The following is an 18,328-nucleotide window of genomic DNA, read 5'->3' on the forward strand; positions in this document are numbered from 1 at the left end:
ATTTTTCTCGGGTAATTTTAATTAAATCTGGGCCCTAATACCGTTTAATTTATTAAACGTGCTTTGAATAAAAATTAATTGGTATTAAAATGTTTTTGATTGGCATGCATATTTAATTTTTAATCGAATTGATTATTTGTATAAAATTGAATATGGTTAATTTGTGAAATTGGCCCAATAGACCGTGACACCGGTTTAAATTGGGAGGGCTAAATTTTAGATATGTGACGACCCTAAAAATTAAGTGGGAGCGAAATTGTAATTTTGCATACAAATGGATGTTAACCGTTTGGGCCTTTATGGGCCTTAGTCACATATGGTAAAATTGGCGATTTCACCCTAAGTAACCCGGCTTAACTTTATTAGATGATTTTGGAATGCCATGATCATACATTATATTTATATGTCTTACCGTGTAGCAATGTGTTATAGAGTTCTATGGGCCCTAAATTAAAGTCGGTTTGTAATTTAATTTATTTTGGGAAATATGGCATGCGTGCCATTCTTTCATTAATGTAATTTTAGAATAGGTTCTATTCATAAAATTGTAATTGGTCGTGAAGAGGCCCAGATGGTCCAAGCCCATGGTGGGAGCCCAAGGAGACTTGAAGCAAGCCCATGAAGATTAGATAGTTTATCTAGTTTCACTAGGATGTATTATAAGGCCCATGGAGTCTCTATGTTTATTTTATTATACAATTGCTTAGTATAACATGAAATATAAGTAGCAACGATCACCAGATCATCACCCGTGATAATTATATGTTAAAGTCGTATCACTTAATTAATCTGGATAATGAAATATTGAGTCGCTTAAAAGTGCTTTCCAGATTCACACCTCTTCCTCCCAGGTAGTGCTACAGTGTATGATGTGCCCTAGCAGGTATGCTGTAGTAATTAGTGGGCCGTCGAGGGTTAGGATACTTCGGTATGGCTAACACGTGTATGGTGGTTGGACTCAACGTGGGTAGCATTAGCTCAGAGCGGGCCCTAAGCACAGATGGGCTAAGTGTCACAAAGCCCATCAAACCAAGAGTCCTTGCGGAGGATTGGATAGTTTATCCTACCAAATCGTCAATGGTCGACGGCAGAGCCCTAGCTCGGTCGATTATTGATGGATTGTGGATCTTGGTCAAGACAGCCAAATAAATATCACCAATAACGAATTAAAATGGATTATTAATTTGATCTTTGGCTTAAGCCCTTTATTCTAACTCTAATGTAATTTTTCCACGTAGATTAAACTCCACATTAGAATTACGTGAAAAGAAAATTAAATGGCTGCAACAAGCAACAACTCACTTAGACCACTCCTGGAAAAGGAAAAGCTTCCAGGGACTAATTTCCTTGACTGGTCCAGGAACTTGCAAATAGTTCTTAGACACGAGTCGAAGGAATATGTGCTGACTGCTGCCTTACCAGCAGCTCGTCCTAGAGGTCGGGGCGTAACCGCTGATCAAATGGCGGAGTACGACCGACATGTTAAGGATGACAGAGATGTGTGCATTATGCTGGGTACCATGGTTCCTGATCTTCAGAAACTGTTCATGGAGCAGCACGCCTTTGAGATCATGGATCAACTCAAAAGGATGTTCCAAGATCAAGCTTGTCAGGAAATATACTTGACAACAAAGGCGCTATGAAGCACTACGATGCAAGCCGGGACTTCTGTTAGCACACATGTGCTAAAGTTGAAGGGTTTTATTGACACATTGTCAAGGCTTGGCTCACCAGTGCCTGCACAACTAGCAGCCGACATCATTCTTGGATCACTTCCGGCATCCTACAATCAGTTTATCATGCACTACCATATGCAGGGCGTTGATAAGTCTGTAGTAGAATTGCATGGCATGTTGAAACTTGCTGAGCAATCCTGCAAGAGGACTCTAGAAGTGTCGCTGGTTAACAAAGGGAACGTACCTAAGGGAAAGGCCAAGTCCAAGTCCAAAGCGAAGGCCCAAAAGGCCAAGCCCAAGGCTAGGAAGGCAGCATCTTCTAAAGGTATGTTGGCCTCAGCAGATGATATCTGCCATGAGTGTAATGAGAAGGGACACTGGAAAAATGCGTGTCCAAAGCTATTGGAGAAACAGAAGGACGAAGCTTCTGGTTCAGGTATTTATGTTGTTGAATTTAATCTGGCTATTTCTACATCTTGGGTTGTAAACACTAGATGTGGTACTCACATTTGCCCAAATGTGTAGGGACAAACAAATAGGAGATTGTTGGCATCTGGTGAAGTGGATCTTCGAGTCGACAATGGCGCTCATCTAGAGGCCTTAAAGATCGAAGATTATTCTTAGAGATACCTAGTGGATTAGTTTTAGAAATTAGAAATTGATATATTGTACCTGCAATGCACAGGAATATTATTTCAGTTTCTATGTTGGATATTTATGGTTTTAATTTTTAATATTGGACGTGGTATGATTTCTATACAATCGTGGCAATATTGTTTATAGAACCGCATTTCTAGAAAATGGTTTGTATATCCTTGATCTAAAACGTAGTGAATCAATCTATAACATAAAAGCTAAAAGGATTAAGACTAATCCTACATATATCTGGCAATGTCGTCTTAGCCACATAAATGAGAAACGCATAACTAGGCTTCACTCTAGTGGAGCACTAGGGTCATTTGACATGCAGTCTTATGACACGTGTGAATCTTGTTTAAGTGGGAAGATGACAAAGGCGCCTTTCACCAAAACTGGTGTAAGGGCCACGGAGCTGTTGGAGCTGATACACTCAGATGTATGCGGTCCAATGAGCACCAGTGCTAGATCTGGTTTTCTGTACTTTGTTACCTTCACAGATGACTATAGCCGGTATGGGTATGTGTATCTGATGAAGCATAAATCTGAAACTCTTCTGAGATTCAAAGATTTCAAATGAAGTAGAAAATCAACTCGGCAAGAAAGTAAAAGCGCTCCGGTCTGATAGAGGGGGCGAATACTTGAGCCAAGAGTTTGTCTCATTCTTGAGAGAGTGTGGGATCATTTCCCAACTCACTCCTCTTGGTACACCCCAATGGAATGGAGTGTCAAAAGGAGGAATATGACCCTGCTCGACATGGTCCGCTCAATGATGAGTCAAGCTTCTCTCCCTATCTCTTTTTGGGGATTTGCTTTGGAAACTGCTACTCATATAATTAACAATACATCGAGCAAGACAGTTGAAGGAACACCATATGAATTATGGACGGGCCGAAAGCCTAACGTTTCCTTCATGAAGATTTGGGGCTTTGATGCACATGTCAAGAAATTGATAAGTGGCAAACTAGAGTCCAGATCTGTTAAATACCAGTTCGTGGGTTACCCTAAGGAAACTAAGGGTTATTATTTCTACAACCCAGCTGAGAATAAAACATTCGTGGCTAGGTTTGCGCTCTTTTTGGAAAAGGAATTCCTTTCGAAAGTAGACAGTGGGAGTGATATTGATCTCGTCGAGATTCAAGACTCACAAACTCCTGCAGCTTATGCTGAGGATGCTTTTGGAACCGATGTAGATCCTCAAAACATTGAGGAGGCTAAACCGGTTATACAGGTGGTGCTTCAAGTAGATTCGTACAGAATTCTGATGAACCCTGTGTGTATATGAAATTCAGTGGGAGCATATCCACTTTCCTAATATTGTATGTCGATGACATACTGCTCATTGGAGGCAATATATTAACACTGCAAGATCAAGCAGTGGTTGAGTAAATGCTTCACAATGAAAGACTTAGGAGAAGCCGATCAAGATCTACAAGGATAGATCCAACCGACTTCTAGGCTTGAGTCAGGCATCGTACATAGACAAGAATCCATCATGTACTCTATGTTATGTACAAGGCCAGATGTTGTGTGTTGCATGAAAACATGACTAGTCGGTGCCAGTCAGATCCCGATAAGGAACACTAGAAGATAGTCAAGGTAATCCTGAAGTACCTCAACCGTACCAAGGATGTTTTTCTTAGTATTTGATGGGTAGGAGGAATGGCAATATGGGGTTACACTGACCGATGTTTTAAGGATGATAACCAGTCACATACTGGGTATGGATTTCTCCTGAATGGCGATGCCATTAGTTGGAGATCCTTAAAGTAGCCAACCATTGCCAATTCTATGACGGAAGCTAAGTACATCGTTGCATGCGATGATGCAGAGGAAGAAGTTTGGATTAAGAAGTTCATAACTTATTTAGGAGTAGGTCAAACTCTCCTAAGATCGGTTGATGTTTTCTGTGACAATAATGGGGTCATAGCACAAGCACTGGATCCCATGTCACACAAGAGATCCAAACGCGTACTTAGATAGTAACACCTTACCCGGTGACATTACATTATAGAGGGTTGACACTGAGAACAATGTCGCTGATCAGTTTACCAAGGCAATTGGTAGTACTAGATCTATAGTGTTTAGGGCAATACCCGCTTGGAACTAGTTCAAGTGGGAGACTGTTGGTGTGCCCTAGTTCATAGGCATTGGTTCTTATAAAATGTATTTGTGTCACATTAATAAAGGCGTTAATCTAGTTCATTTATATTTTGTGTTATAATATGAATAGAGAATCCATTGATTGATAATCGTAAAACCATATCCCAAGTCTATTCTATCATGGGAATGATTAGCACCACAGACTTGTATATTCGACGACTGTATGGTAGTAATTGATACTAGCCATAGCACTTGATAAGTCAGTTGTGAATATGGGTACATGTTGTATACATGTGACTGGATCGATCCGCTCGAGAAAACTACATGGTGGTTGTGTCATTAGTTTTCTTAAGTAGGTCTCTAACTGTCTTCAGACTAGATTTCATTATAATATCAATGTGGGATCCGGTTCACTTTGACATACGCCTAACAGGTCTGTAACAGGATGCCAAATATGGGTATGATTGGGTGAACAGATGAACACATTAGTATTGATAGTGAAGTGATGGAATTGCCACTCACATAACAGTGCGATGATATCACAGGCCACTTGATAAGTGAGATTGATAAGTGTGTGGCCACACCCTGATAAGTAGTTTACTTATCTGATTCATTAATCTACTTAAGATCAAGAAATATCATAAACATCAGAGAGGATGATAGCCGCCATGCCTCTAGTTTATAATATCGATATCAAATGGTAAAAGACGTTAAGAGATAACTACAGGGTCTCTGCATCTTTAGACTGCTGAAACTCTGTCTTAGTTAGGGGCAGTAATGGTTTGCTAGAACCCACTTACTGTCTGTGAGCCATAAGCCCACTGCTAGCTAAGGACAGACCCATAGGATCGTGCACATCGAACATCTGAGTTAGAACTTATAGAACGGTACATTGGAGAGATAGAATTTATTAATTGATTGACAATAAAATGTCAATGTAATTAATTAGTGGTTGATTAATTGATTAATTGATACTTTGTATCAATGTAATTAATTAATGGTTTTAGGAGTTGAGTATTTAATTGATTAATTAATTTGCGGAATGTAATTAATTAATTTGTAAATTAATAATATTGCATTCGGTGAATAATTAATTAAACTAATACGTTAATTTATTAATTAGTGTTGTTTGTTTAATTGGGGTAATTAAATTTAATCTAATCATAATTAATTGCATAGAATAAATATTATAGGTATTTATTTATGTAATTAGATTAGGATTGGATTAGTTTTGTAATTAACCAATTAACCCTAAACCAATGTTTAAGAATACAATATATATATAAATTAAAACACTCTAAACCTAATTAGCCCTAATATACTAATTCGGCCACCACCAAGATTGAGAAAGAAAATCAAATTGATTTTCGGCAGCACCACTATGATTCATATAGTGGGATTTTGGTAAAATTACACAATCTCTCCAGTTGTTCTTCCGTTCTTCGGCTAGCACCGATTCTGGCTCGATAGCTGTTCGTGCACCTGACTACGGAGATCTTACTACTTTGTGGATTCTTCAGCCGTCTCTAGAAGAGACAATCCGGGTAAGTTTTTACCCTTAAACGGATCCAAAAGGTTTTATTCAATCAATGGTTAACGGACAAAGATCAAACTCAAAGGGATTGAAAATAAATTTTAAACCGCAATTCCGCTGCGCTACAGTTGATTAACTGGCTATAATTCCTAACAGTGGTATCAGAGCTAGGTTTAGTCCGTTTTGATTGATTGAAAATTAATAAGATTTGGTTTTGATTATTTTTCCAAATCAAGTTTTGAAATTTCCTATTAATTCCTCGTATAGAATTGTTCTAGGAAGTTTTTTAATTTTATTTATGTCTGTATTTTTGTTTCGTTATGAGATTATCAAAAATATCAGCAAAACCTAGGGACCAGCCCCCAAAACACAAGTGCAAACACAGAAATTAATTTACTAAACAAGAGCAAACACATAAATTATAAAAACTACACATCCTACAGTTCACATATAAACACTTATCTGTCAAATTATTTACTGAGGATGAAAAATACCTTAAGAGAGTGAGCTTACCTCCAACTATTCCTTGCAAAACAACCTTACATTCCTTGCCTTGTGTTCTCAAGTTTCAAGTCTTCTATTTCCCTTCATCCAAGTAGAGATATCTCCAAGAAAATAAAAATAAATTAGTATTTAATATGATTCATTGCAAAAGCTTAAGCCAGAAAGAACAATTACAAACCTTCAACAAGTTATCGCAGAAGGAGAAAATAGCAAAAAGAGGATGAGCTAAGCAATCCAGTCCTCCATCTGCTTGCTGAAAGACGATTGGAGAATGAAGCTTAGTGAAAGACGATTTTATGCCCAGTTGAGGTAGGCCGACGAAGACGAAAACGAAAACGCAGAGAGAAGAGAGAGGTTTAGGGTTTTTGTTCTTTTTTTAATTTCTAATCGCACAGAGAAAGAGAGAAGAGAGAGGTTTAGGGTTTTGTTTGCTTTTAATTTAATATAATTTCTATTTTCTTTTAATTTTTTTTTTATATCAAGCGACTAAGGTAGTAGCTGAACAATACGTACAGTCGGTACAATGGGCGCCAATTTTGCCGCCCACTGTACCGACTAGGAAAAACAATTGGTGACTAATGTAGTCGCTGTTTTAGCGACCACTTTTGGTGTGGTCGCTAAAAACAGTAGCTAACAAGGAATTTTCTTGTAGTGAACAGAGTTTATTGAGAAATATTTTTTTTAGTTCAAGGTATTAGTAAAAAAACCTAAGAACAAATTTATTGTTTAAATATATTTTTATATATTATAAAAACCTAAGTTATAACGCATGTATATGATTTTTTTAGAAAGTGATTAAGAATATAAATTATTAAAAAAAAGAAAATAGTAGCTATAAAATATCAATGTTTTTGTTTATTATTTTATATAAACAACTAATTTTGATCAAACATAATTATACAAACTGCTAATCAAATCAATTAATAAAAAATAATAATTTAATATAATTAACTAATAACTAAACTCTATTTGTTAAAAGGCTGTTTGTCTGAAGAGCCAGAATCTCATCAAAGCTATTTTGAGGCTTCGTCCTGCCTTTGAGTATCTTAATTTCTCCCATATTTTTAGGGAGCAAAACCGCGTGGCGGATCGCTTAGCAGCTGCTGGGCATGGGAGAATGTTAGGTGTTTCTACCCTATCTGTTCCTCCTTCTTTTCTTTTGTCTTCTCTCCTAGAGAATAGGATTGGAGTCAGCCTTCCTAGACTGATCCCGGTGTAGGTTTTTTGTTGGTTTTGTTTTTTCCTTTCCTTTCTTACCAAAAAAAAAACTCTATTTGTTAAACATAATCATTATTTTGTCTTTGGGCATCAAAGTTTGTGGAACCACTACTCTACACATTTAATTGTATCATACACATATTAGAAAACTACAACCGTTCTCTGCGCTCTGTCAACAAAATTTCTCAAACTGCTCATTTTCCTTCTCTTCAATTTTCATTAATTCTTTACTAATTTCATCAATTAATCTTGCTATTGATTGGATTTTTCTTCTTTTTCGAGTTGCAGTATTCTATTTGAAGAGGAAAAAGAAAGACTGTCTTCCTTTTTCCTCCTTGCACCATTGCGTTGTTTTATTTTTCTTCTTCTTTGTTCAATAAATTATAGTTGGATTGCATATATTTCACCAAATCTCTTGTTCCGTTTGAATTGCATCTGTTGTTTATTATCTTTTTATTTTTAACTTTTTCTATTTTAGCAAGAGCAGAAATGGTAGATCTTATACGTATATTACTTCATCTATGTGATTGCAAAAGAAATGATTCAGATCCGAAGATTCAGAAGAGTTTAAATGCTGAAGATGAAATTACAGGTGTTTCTCTGCAAATTTGGAGTTTGAAAAAATATATATTTCATCTATTGCTTATTTTATCTTTACCTTTAATGGGTCCTTTTTTTACCTTTATGAATTTTATATCATGCATAGTTTTTACTTATGTAAAAAGTTTTTTTTTTTCCGAAAAGTACTTATGTAAAATTTTATTCTTTACTTTTTTGTTGTATTTGATGTTTTCTTATATATACACTTAAAAAAAATATATATCATATACATTAAAAGCCAAATTGGGCTTTTTATGTCTATTGTTTATCCATATTGTTTTGATTTATCATTTCACTTCAAAGAGATATTTATTGAAGTCAAATATATTATTTTAATTATCAAAAGTTCTACGAATATTTTAATTCCAGAATTTTGTAAACTTTTCTTTGTTTTTTGATTCTTAATGAATTTTATTTTATTGAAAAAAGCCTCTTGTTTTTGTGGTTATATATATATTATATTATATTATATAGAGTAAGAATATTCTAAGACTGTAGATAAGAAATTGAACGGCCAGGATGGAAAATATGATTAACCAGAGTTAAAAGAGGATAATTCTCTGCCCTTCTGATTTTTTCAATAAAGAGGAGTGAGCATCTCTTAGCTTAGCAACCCTGCTCCTTTTCTTAGAAGAGAAAGGAAACCCCAAAAAATGTCAGACGAGGAACATCACTTTGAATCCAAGGCCGATGCTGGAGCTTCTAAGACCTATCCTCAACAAGCTGGTACTATCCGCAAAAATGGCTATATAGTTATCAAGAATCGTCCCTGCAAGGTTCTTTTCCTTCTTCTTATATTTTATTTCTGATTCTCTGGATTTGCAGATAAGTTTTTCTTAGTTTCGTCAGATCTGTCATGCGTTTATTCCGATCTCTCTTTTTGTTCAATTTACTTTTCCAGTCTTTTGATCCCTTTTATAGAATCGTTATCTTTTTTGGTGTATGTCTGAGAGAAGCTTTGTAGTTGAAATTGATGATATATGCGCCTCCGATTATTGCTCTGTTATGAGAATATATCAATCGGGAGGTTTAGGCCATGCTTGTTATCGAGTCTATTTGTGATTTAGGGTTTCTGTAAACAGAAAAAAAAACATCAAAGTATGAGTAAAATTAAATGACTTCTGGTGGATTTTTGCTAGTTATGAAACATATTTCTGTTTTAAGTTCATTAAATAACCAATCTAGATGCAATAAATTATTGAAAATAAAAACTCACAGAGACCATACTAACTGGGTGTCCCTAGTATCTTCCGCTTTTTGGGTCTTTTCTAAAAGGTAAAACTTTTTGATCTCGTATTTTATACGAACATTTATTGTAGTTATAGATCTGAATGTAAAACGTATGAATCTTACCTGAAAGCATATAGTTAAAAGTTTTAAGCTTTTTCATAGCATGGAATGTGGCAGGTTATAGAAGGCTTCTTATTTGTTTGCTGTGATGCTGTAGCAGTCAGTATTCAATCTTAAATTAGTGTTTGCAAATCATAGCCCACTTATTTGCGTTTATTTTCCTTTCCTTGCAAACAGGTTGTAGAGGTTTCAACCTCAAAGACAGGGAAACATGGACATGCTAAGTGCCACTTTGTGGCAATTGATATATTCAATGGGAAAAAACTTGAAGATATTGTTCCTTCATCCCACAACTGTGATGTAATGCTATTCCCTTTTGATTTAGTCTCTCCTGGTATATATGTTCCCCCGATAAATTAATTGGCCTTCCATTAACTCACTTTCATTTTTGCAGGTTCCTCATGTTAATCGTACTGATTATCAACTGATCGACATCTCTGAGGATGGCTTTGTAAGTTTGTTTAACTGCATAGTTTCTAATGCCTATTTGGGTGAATGTTTTATGTGTTTTCAAAGGTGCCCCTCAGGGGTTAGCACCTCTTTGTGTGTGAGCAGGGCGATGGGCTTGTGCCTTTGTGTGCCCTGGCTAGCCTTGAGTGGGGCATGCCTAGGCACAATTGTAGGGGTTTTTGGCTTCTACTTACAGCCATAGGAATTCTTTAATGATGAAGAGCTCAAATTAAATTAGAAAAGGAAAAGAAAGGAAAGAGATGAGCTGCGATTCTGAAGGACAGAAAACACAAAAGACTAAAGAGTTTAGTCTTGCTTGAGGAAAAGTAGTGCTTATTAGACTATAAGTTATTAACTCAGTCTTTAGTTGAAGTTGAACTTTGGTCTTTAGATTTAAATTTTATTATGAATTATAGTCATGTCTTAGAGGGTGAGCCTTGGTGCAACGGTAAAACGTTGTTGCCGTGTGACCAGAGGTCACGGGTTCGAGTCTTAGGAGCGGCCTCTTGCCAATTTAATTGGCAAAGGAAGGCTTGCCCCCAATACACCCTTGTGGTGGGACCCCTCCCCGGACCCTCGCTCAGCGGGGACGCGTAATGCGACCGGGCCGCCCTTTTTTTTTTTTTTTTTATAGTCATGTCTTAGTAGTTAATTAGAATTTATTATCTCATGCATTTTATGATTAAGATTGTTGTTATTTGACTATTTGTGTCATTTTAGAAATGTCAAAGTGTTGTTATTGATAATTTTCTATGTTATTTTGGTTTGGTGCACCTTTGTGCCTTGTGTTGCTGAGGCGCGCACGTGCCTTGTGCCTAGGCTCTAGGACCCCCTTGTGCCTAGGCTACACAACCCCCTTGCGCCTTAGTGCATGGCAAGATGATTAATTAAATTCATTAACACTGCATATATACCCATGTCATTTTCATTGCTTTCCTACTATTTGTTTCTCCCCAAAGAGTTCCTTTTCAACCATCTGAATCTTTGTTGGAGTGCTTTTTACAATTAAAACTCTCTTATGATAAGTTATGCTCCTTGAATGAAAAGCAGGGGCTTAAAATTTGAAGAGATGAGGAGTTTGTACTAAAGTTTCTGTCTGTCTTGCTAATTTATCAGAAGCTGGAAAGTTAAATAGTTAAGCAGTAGAACTCTTATTCCCATTAGGAAAGGGGTCTATCTTAATGTTCGAAAGAGTTCACCCAAAGCGTGTTTGATAAAATCTTTTAGTTTTAAGTTTAGTAGTTGCTGTTTTCAGCCTTGCTCTTATAAAATGGTTAACCAAATGTGATATAATATTTTGAAGGTGAGTCTTTTGACTGAAAATGGAAACACCAAGGATGATCTGAGGCTTCCCACCGATGACAGTCTGCTCAGCCAGGTAGAACAAGCGTTTTACATATACTTGCTTAGTCGTGCGTGTGTTCACATGATTTTTTTTTTCTCAAATTCCATATGAATCAGATGCGTTTTTGTTATCGAAAAACTGAACTTTTTGTTACCATGTTTGGTTAGATTAAAGATGGGTTTGGTGAAGGGAAGGACCTTGTGGTGACTGTGATGTCCTCCATGGGAGAGGAACAGATCTGTGCCCTCAAGGATATTGGCCCTAAGAACTAAAAAGGAAGCTATAATATTTAGCTATAGCTGATGGGCAAGATATGCTAACAAGGAAGGAAGGAAGGTTATAAAAAATACAAAGCAGCATATGTACAACAAAACTTCTACTTAAGATGTGTTTGTTATTTTTGTGGCTATGTAATTGTGACCCATAAAGCAGCTTGTAATGCAACAGGTTGGAAGGGGGACAGGTCCTCATCTTATTATGTTTTATGTTTTGGTAGGATGGATTTTTTATATAAATGTTCCTATCTTTTCTGCTACTTTGAGAGGAATAACCTTACTCAGAAATATGTTTTTCTCCTATTTCTGGTGAAAAAAAGCATGATCTTCAACTTTTATTGATTAAGCTCTTATTCTTTTAATTCTACACACTTTGAGCTTGAAATCAATTATAATTGCCCACCTGAGTGTTACTCGTTTTTTGTCTTATAGTGCCAGTCAGTTTATCCAGTTTTGTTATTAACGTATAAACTACATGATAAAGAGTTGTTTTCGAACTTTTTAATCGAGTTTTATGTTTATAAATAACTTTTATTGTGATCAAGGTTTAATGTCTTATAAATTATAAGAATTTAACTAATAAAAATATATATTTTTATTATTGTACTGAGTTGAATTCGGATATCTGTAAGAGATTAATATAAGATCTATAATTGAGTTTTAACTATTAGTTTGAGCTGTTGGTTAAAACGGTTTCATGAGCTGTTCCTGACAATTTCACTAATTGGTGAGATTAAAAACATATGGCAGGATGAGTCTGGTTTGTGCATGCTCCACGTTTAAGAGGGCATTTGTGTATGAGGTGTGTTAGAGTTTAATATAATATATATGATTAGTTTTTAACTATCAGTTTGCCCTGTTGGTTTTTTTTTTTTTTAACGAAAAAAATCAATAATTTTATTGAAATAAAACAAAGTTTAATAATTTTGTTGAAATGGACCTTGATTTTAGTGATCAGCGCTATAATTTGCCCTATTAGTAATGGCATGAGTGGTTCTATATAGCCCTATTAGTAATGGCATGAGTGGTTCTATATTAATTAATGCTCATCGGGTAAGAGCTAATGACTTCAATTTGAGTTTATGTTTTTCTTAACTTGTTTTTTTGTATTAATTAACAGTTTTGATATATGCAGCATTAAAGGCTGCATATAAATATTAAATATATAGAATAGGCATTTAAAATTTGATGTTTCAATGCATATTGTTTTTATAATATTTGTCATTTTTGTTGTTTTCACTAGGATTAAGTAGCAATTAATTTGTTTTAAATTTGGAATTCAAAATTATTTAATGTATAAACTTAAATCTCATTGATTCTATACAATGAATTTAATATATTTTCTAAATTTCAAGACACTTTTACAATCCTAAGTTTGAAAAAAAAATATTGAAAGTCTAAAAACCATAAATAATGGAATTTAGATTATGGTTAAAAGTGTCTGATATTATTGACGAATGGAGTAACATGTTGCTATTAATTCCATGTTTACACATCAGAGTACTCTTTCATTTACAAAATATAAAAGCAGGCAGACGCATATTTGAACACAATTTACAATCACTAATTTTAATTTTGATAGCAACAATTTGAGTTTACGAAGGTTGATTCTTAAGTATATGGAATTCAGTAATAATTAAAACAAAACCACTTATATATCTTTAAATTACATGTATATAATTATCATCTTTTTGTTATAAAACAAAATCTAGACAAGAGGAAATGGCTATGGTGAGGAATTTTTAGTAGAAGAATAACTTCCATAAATGTAAGAACAAAATCCCCAAAATGTTATGACTAAAGATAGAATCTTAAAACCACTCATGGGATCATGCAACAATATAACTGCAGCAATTCCAGTTAACGGCACTCTCACTGCATTTAGCACACCAGCCATTACAGTAGATGCCAGAAAAAGTATTGCAGTTCCTCCTAAAATCCCCAACTGAAACGTAATTCCCGCCCACAGGAGCACTTGTATATAAGAATCCGGTCCGCCTTTGAATGTTTTAGCTTCTGTTTTCATTCCTTGAAAGTCATTATTCACAATGAGACCAATGCTGGTCATTACAAAAGCAAACAATGATACCATAACCTGCTGCTCCAACACTACATGGAACGACCTTTTCCCCAATAACTTGATGAAAACCAGCTCCGAGAGAGCGAATATCAGCCCGTGAAGAGCTGATCCCAGGATATCCATAGCAAAACCCATGATATATTGACCATTAGTGACATTGCTGTATCTATCAGAATCTGAATCTAATGCAAGTATGGTCACTGCAGTAGTAATGATCACTATACCATTTATCATTGCAACATTAATCTTGTTGTTTACGATGAAATAGCCGCACAGGCTGGAGAAAATGAGCGACGACGAAGCTAGAAGAGCTGAAGTTGATGCTGGAAGGTACGCGTAGGCATATGCGTACATCAGGTTGTCAGCGGCAGATAAGAAACCGAGTACCATATAAGAAAGAATGAGTTTTAGAGTAAGAGGAGTGGGAAAAGTGTGCAAAGAGAAGTAAGTTGGAACTAGAATTATAGCAGTTAGAGGCCATCCAGCCACTGCTACCCAAGAAATAATCCATTTGCTTGTACCACCATTTGCGTAATATAGGCGCGACAGAAGACTCGAAGCGGGGAATGCCACGAGCATTGCTGCAGTGCTAACAAGTAGAAGAATCCAATAGGAAAATGGCTTTCTTTTGTATGCTTCAACCATCTGAGACTTCGTGTTAGACATTTTTTCCCATAATGAAATTGAAGGTTTTGCTGATTCCTCATCCATTTTGTCCTCTGATAGTTTATCAGATCAGATTAAAAAGTTACATTCATCACATTCTGCAGAAATATTAGGAGTTAATAGATATAAATTGACCAAAATTTAAGCTGTAATGCTTTGTGGATTCACAAATAAGCCTTCAAAGGTAGTAAAACAATATCTTCTTGGTGAAATTCAACTGAATTGCTTCAATTCATTCATTCCAAAAGCATGGAAGATGAACAAACGAAGTCCATACATTGAATTTGGGTGGAAATTTAAGACAGATTAGATATAGATCTAAATAAGGTTGATGAACAAAGATGATAATACAATAAGGAAAGTTCAATGGCAAAAAGTTCAAGTTTACTCTGACATACGAAATGATACAATTTTAGGATAATATTACCAAACAAGATCAAGTTTGAAAATATGAACCTACTAATTTGACAGTTATTCGACTACCACATTGGATCTTTCAAACAAGCTTATCAATAACTAAAATAGTTTCGTGTATTTTGGTAGGTTGTATATAACTGTTTTAATAACATATAGTAATAATTTTGACAATTTTTCATGAGTAACTTATATCTAGCAGACTTAAATATAGTGATTTTGGCAAGTGGTTTATATCTATATTATAGTAACATAATAACTATTTTACACATAATTAATGTTTCAAAAATCAGATGTGACAATTTAATAAAAGTATTCTAGTCTGTTTAAATTTTCTATTAGAAGGGAGTAAAATTGATATGGTTTGAGGTTACACATAAAATAACACCGTTCAGTACATTAGAGATTAGATATGTATTTCTCCAAAAACGACCTTGAATACCATGTAGATTTTGTCCATTTTGAACTGAGACTCATTCCTTAGGACATATAACTTTAAAAAGCTAGCACATGTATTGAAAATACACTCTACCAATATAACCCACTCACTGGAGTCCGTTCATTTCTACCCGATTGTCATCTTATATTATAGAGCCACCCCTTAATCTTCCACCCAGGTGTCTGAGTTGTTAGAGTCACAATTCTTAATATTTGCAGTCAAAACACAAATATAAAAGCCAGGTCAGTTCATAATCGTAAAATTTCATAAAATAGAGAGAAACAACAAACATTGAACATATACCATAACTGGAAAAGAAAAGAAATTAGTTGTAGAAAGAGCCAGCCAGATCAATTTTAGTACTGAAAAAAGGGGTAAAAGAGAGCATATACCTTTTTGCAGAGACAGAGGTAGGTGAGGGTATGGAGTTGCCCCTAAAATAAAGCAGAAATGACGTTCATGCCTTTCATAAGCTCACTAACTTAACTTTCAGTTGTGGCCAACCAAAGCGTTTATGTGGAGCTTTTGTACTCTCTCTCTCTGCCATATGTTGATTTTCTTATTAAAATAACAACCAAATTTTAATTTTATCCGAAAAGTCAACATTGTTTTTCATATCGGACATCACCGTTGTAGCACTTTTCAAAACGGATCCATCATATTATTATTTACAACATTGACTCAAATAGTGTTTTTCTCTACAACTATTTCATTCTCATTCACCAAGAATCCACGGAGACCATTTTAGCCCGTCCGCTTTATAAAGTTTAGGAGGATTTTTTCTAAACTGGATCCGCAAAGTCTTTTTAGCCTTTAGCATGTTAAAATTTCATCATTTATATGCCACAAGCTAAAAAATTTAAAAAGTACATAGTGATATCATTCGAATAATTTAGGATACACGTATCCTCATTTTAGGCCGCCTGGAACACCTAGAATAAGGAAGACAGTCAGATCAAACTAAACATGAATAAGTACTTCTCAACTCACATCAGACACTCTAAATTCTCTTCGGATCAGAACTCCCGATTCACGTATAGAATTAAGGCATCCCAATTTGGGTATATTACCACCTTCCTAAAATATGTCCATCGTTCAGGAGGTGACATCTGTCCTCTTAAGGATCTAAGGCACAAACCTTATGTCGACTACCAGATTTGCCCCTCACATCCTATACATAGAACACGACTTCATAGTCAAGGTACATATACACATATATATTAATATTTACTCTTAATTGTTTAGTGCCTCATCTTATACTCTAGTAACGTAGACATCAAAGTAGGATCACCGGTCAACGGCCTCATCTTATACTCTAGTAACGTAGACATCAAAGTAGGATCACCGGTCAACGGCCTCACCTTGATCCTTTTTCTATCTTGCTTCAGACATCGAATAAGTTCTCACTGATGTCGGAGTATCATCACACAGATTCTATTGTATCTAATTGGTGCAGTGAGCGTGCACTGAAACAAATAAGTGATCATGGATCATCAAGAAAAATTAGCCAACTTATCGTTCTCACAACATGTCCAAGAGCCCAAAACACTAGTCGATGCTAGTGAAAATCCATTGGGTCTCCTCCAAACCTTCCTTGACCTCGATAAATGCATCAAAGATTTCTTGAGCCCTCGAGCCTTCTAGCAGTGAATTGATGGACCATATAAACAAACAACTTCTTTAGAACGTCAACATTGTGAAACAAGCCACTAATGAGAATGCAACATCAATAGCCGAATTACAAAAAAAATTGGACAATGCTGAAAAAACTATTAAATTGGCCAAAAGATAAGACTCTATCAGCTATTCTACTCGGTAGCACACTGTCTGTAGATGTCCCCGAATGAGGAACATGTCCTTATAATACTAGCGGGAAGATATGTAGAGGAGGGCTACAGGAAGGCAGTGAACCCCTCGTAGAGGCTGGAACGATCGCTCTCCTGATCGCTCTCTTCCTCATACAATGAAAGTAGTTGGAAAGATTCATACAAGGAAGATCACTCCCCCAATGCATCATATGGAAAGGTGCTGCTAGGTCTAACTCCCCCATATACCAAAGGAGACAGGGAAAAAAGTCTGACTCAGACCATCACAATACAAATAAACGTGTGGATGTGCCAAAATCCCTAACATGCACGGATAAAACCTGAAGGTATCTAAATGGATAAGAGTCCCCACATGGCAAGAATAAAGACCTAAAGAGCTTTGCAGAATCCAAATCCCAAAAAAGCCATTAGCAGGGAAGAAAAGAAAATGTACCAAGATCTCATAAAGATTGATGGACGAAATACCAAGGCACATTCTTTATATCGAAGATGACTATAAGCCAGAGAAGAAGGGATCAAAGGTGGAGCTTATCCGTAGGCAGCTGAGAACTACGATGGCAAACATAGGCATAGACACTCGAATTCCAAAGGTGACGGATACTAGATCCCTACTTTGTGCACGCATCTTGCGGGATCCAATGCTCAAAGGTTTAAATATCGCTTCTTGGAGAAATATAGCGGAGATGGAGATCCAACACCCATGTCAATAACTTCAGAAGGTAACTGGAGACTACTACCACCATCGATGTTGTTATGTGCTGTCTTTTTCCAACCACTTTGAAGGAAGTAATATCCTACTAGTGTAAGCAGCTTCCTATCGAATCCATACAGACCTTCAATCAGATAGCGGCTTAACACTTTATATCACCTTCATCCCTGAAAGCAAAACCATAACAAAATCTCAAATACGTGGTCTAAGAGCCTGGAGAAACCCTTCGAGATTGGGTGGAGCTGTTCAAAACGTCACAATTCAAATTGGAAACCTCAACATCAATATTGTTGTCTACGCTACAACAATGAATTTTCTAAGCCAAGCTCTGTCCCAAATATTAACCACACGACAGCCCGAAATATTCCCAGACATAATGCAACAAGCTAGAGATTTCATTATTAGGATAGCCACAAACTTAACCCCTTTCTAAAAAGCACAAGTGCAAAGAACCATCTGGATCCGGATAACAATTCAAAGAAGCACCGTAGGGGAAATAGAGA

General features: G+C 35.9%; 2 protein-coding genes across 4 annotated transcripts; one reads left to right on the top strand and one right to left on the bottom strand.

The window, feature by feature from the left end:
• The first annotated feature begins 8,856 nt into the window (after positions 1-8,856).
• On the top strand, positions 8,857-12,027 carry LOC136202588 (eukaryotic translation initiation factor 5A). The gene is made up of 5 exons (XM_065993303.1): positions 8,857-9,047; positions 9,799-9,921; positions 10,016-10,072; positions 11,375-11,449; positions 11,584-12,027. The coding sequence occupies exons 1-5, from the start codon at positions 8,925-8,927 to the stop codon at positions 11,686-11,688; spliced, it is 483 nt and encodes a 160-aa protein (XP_065849375.1). The 5' UTR covers positions 8,857-8,924; the 3' UTR covers positions 11,689-12,027.
• A 1,297-nt stretch (positions 12,028-13,324) lies between these two features.
• On the bottom strand, positions 13,325-15,821 carry LOC136202007 (probable purine permease 5). Of its 3 annotated transcripts, XM_065992418.1 has the most exons (3): positions 15,683-15,782; positions 15,401-15,494; positions 13,325-14,535 (listed from the first exon to the last, which is right to left on the bottom strand). In XM_065992418.1, the coding sequence occupies exon 3, from the start codon at positions 14,480-14,482 to the stop codon at positions 13,418-13,420; it is 1,065 nt and encodes a 354-aa protein (XP_065848490.1). In that variant the 5' UTR covers positions 14,483-14,535; positions 15,401-15,494; positions 15,683-15,782; the 3' UTR covers positions 13,325-13,417. The 3 variants fall into 3 exon arrangements, with proteins under 3 accessions (XP_065848490.1, XP_065848491.1, XP_065848489.1); XM_065992419.1 differs by lacking the exon at positions 15,401-15,494 and having other exon boundaries at positions 13,325-14,490; positions 15,683-15,821; XM_065992417.1 differs by lacking the exon at positions 15,401-15,494 and having other exon boundaries at positions 15,683-15,818.
• Positions 15,822-18,328: the final 2,507 nt, after the last annotated feature.

This window comes from Euphorbia lathyris, chromosome 8, assembly GCF_963576675.1.
Source record: "Euphorbia lathyris chromosome 8, ddEupLath1.1, whole genome shotgun sequence".
Classification (NCBI taxonomy): Eukaryota; Viridiplantae; Streptophyta; class Magnoliopsida; order Malpighiales; family Euphorbiaceae; genus Euphorbia; species Euphorbia lathyris.

Bases quoted from the DNA above. Each gene is read 5' to 3' on its own strand.
- LOC136202007 (XM_065992419.1), bottom strand. From the start codon at position 14,482: ATGGATGAGGAATCAGCAAAACCTTCAATTTCATTATGGGAAAAAATG.
- LOC136202588 (XM_065993303.1), top strand. From the start codon at position 8,925: ATGTCAGACGAGGAACATCACTTTGAATCCAAGGCCGATGCTGGAGCT. The intron at 9,922-10,015 runs GTAATGCTATTC...TCATTTTTGCAG, and splicing joins CTTCATCCCACAACTGTGAT to GTTCCTCATGTTAATCGTAC. The intron at 11,450-11,583 runs GTAGAACAAGCG...ATGTTTGGTTAG, and splicing joins ATGACAGTCTGCTCAGCCAG to ATTAAAGATGGGTTTGGTGA.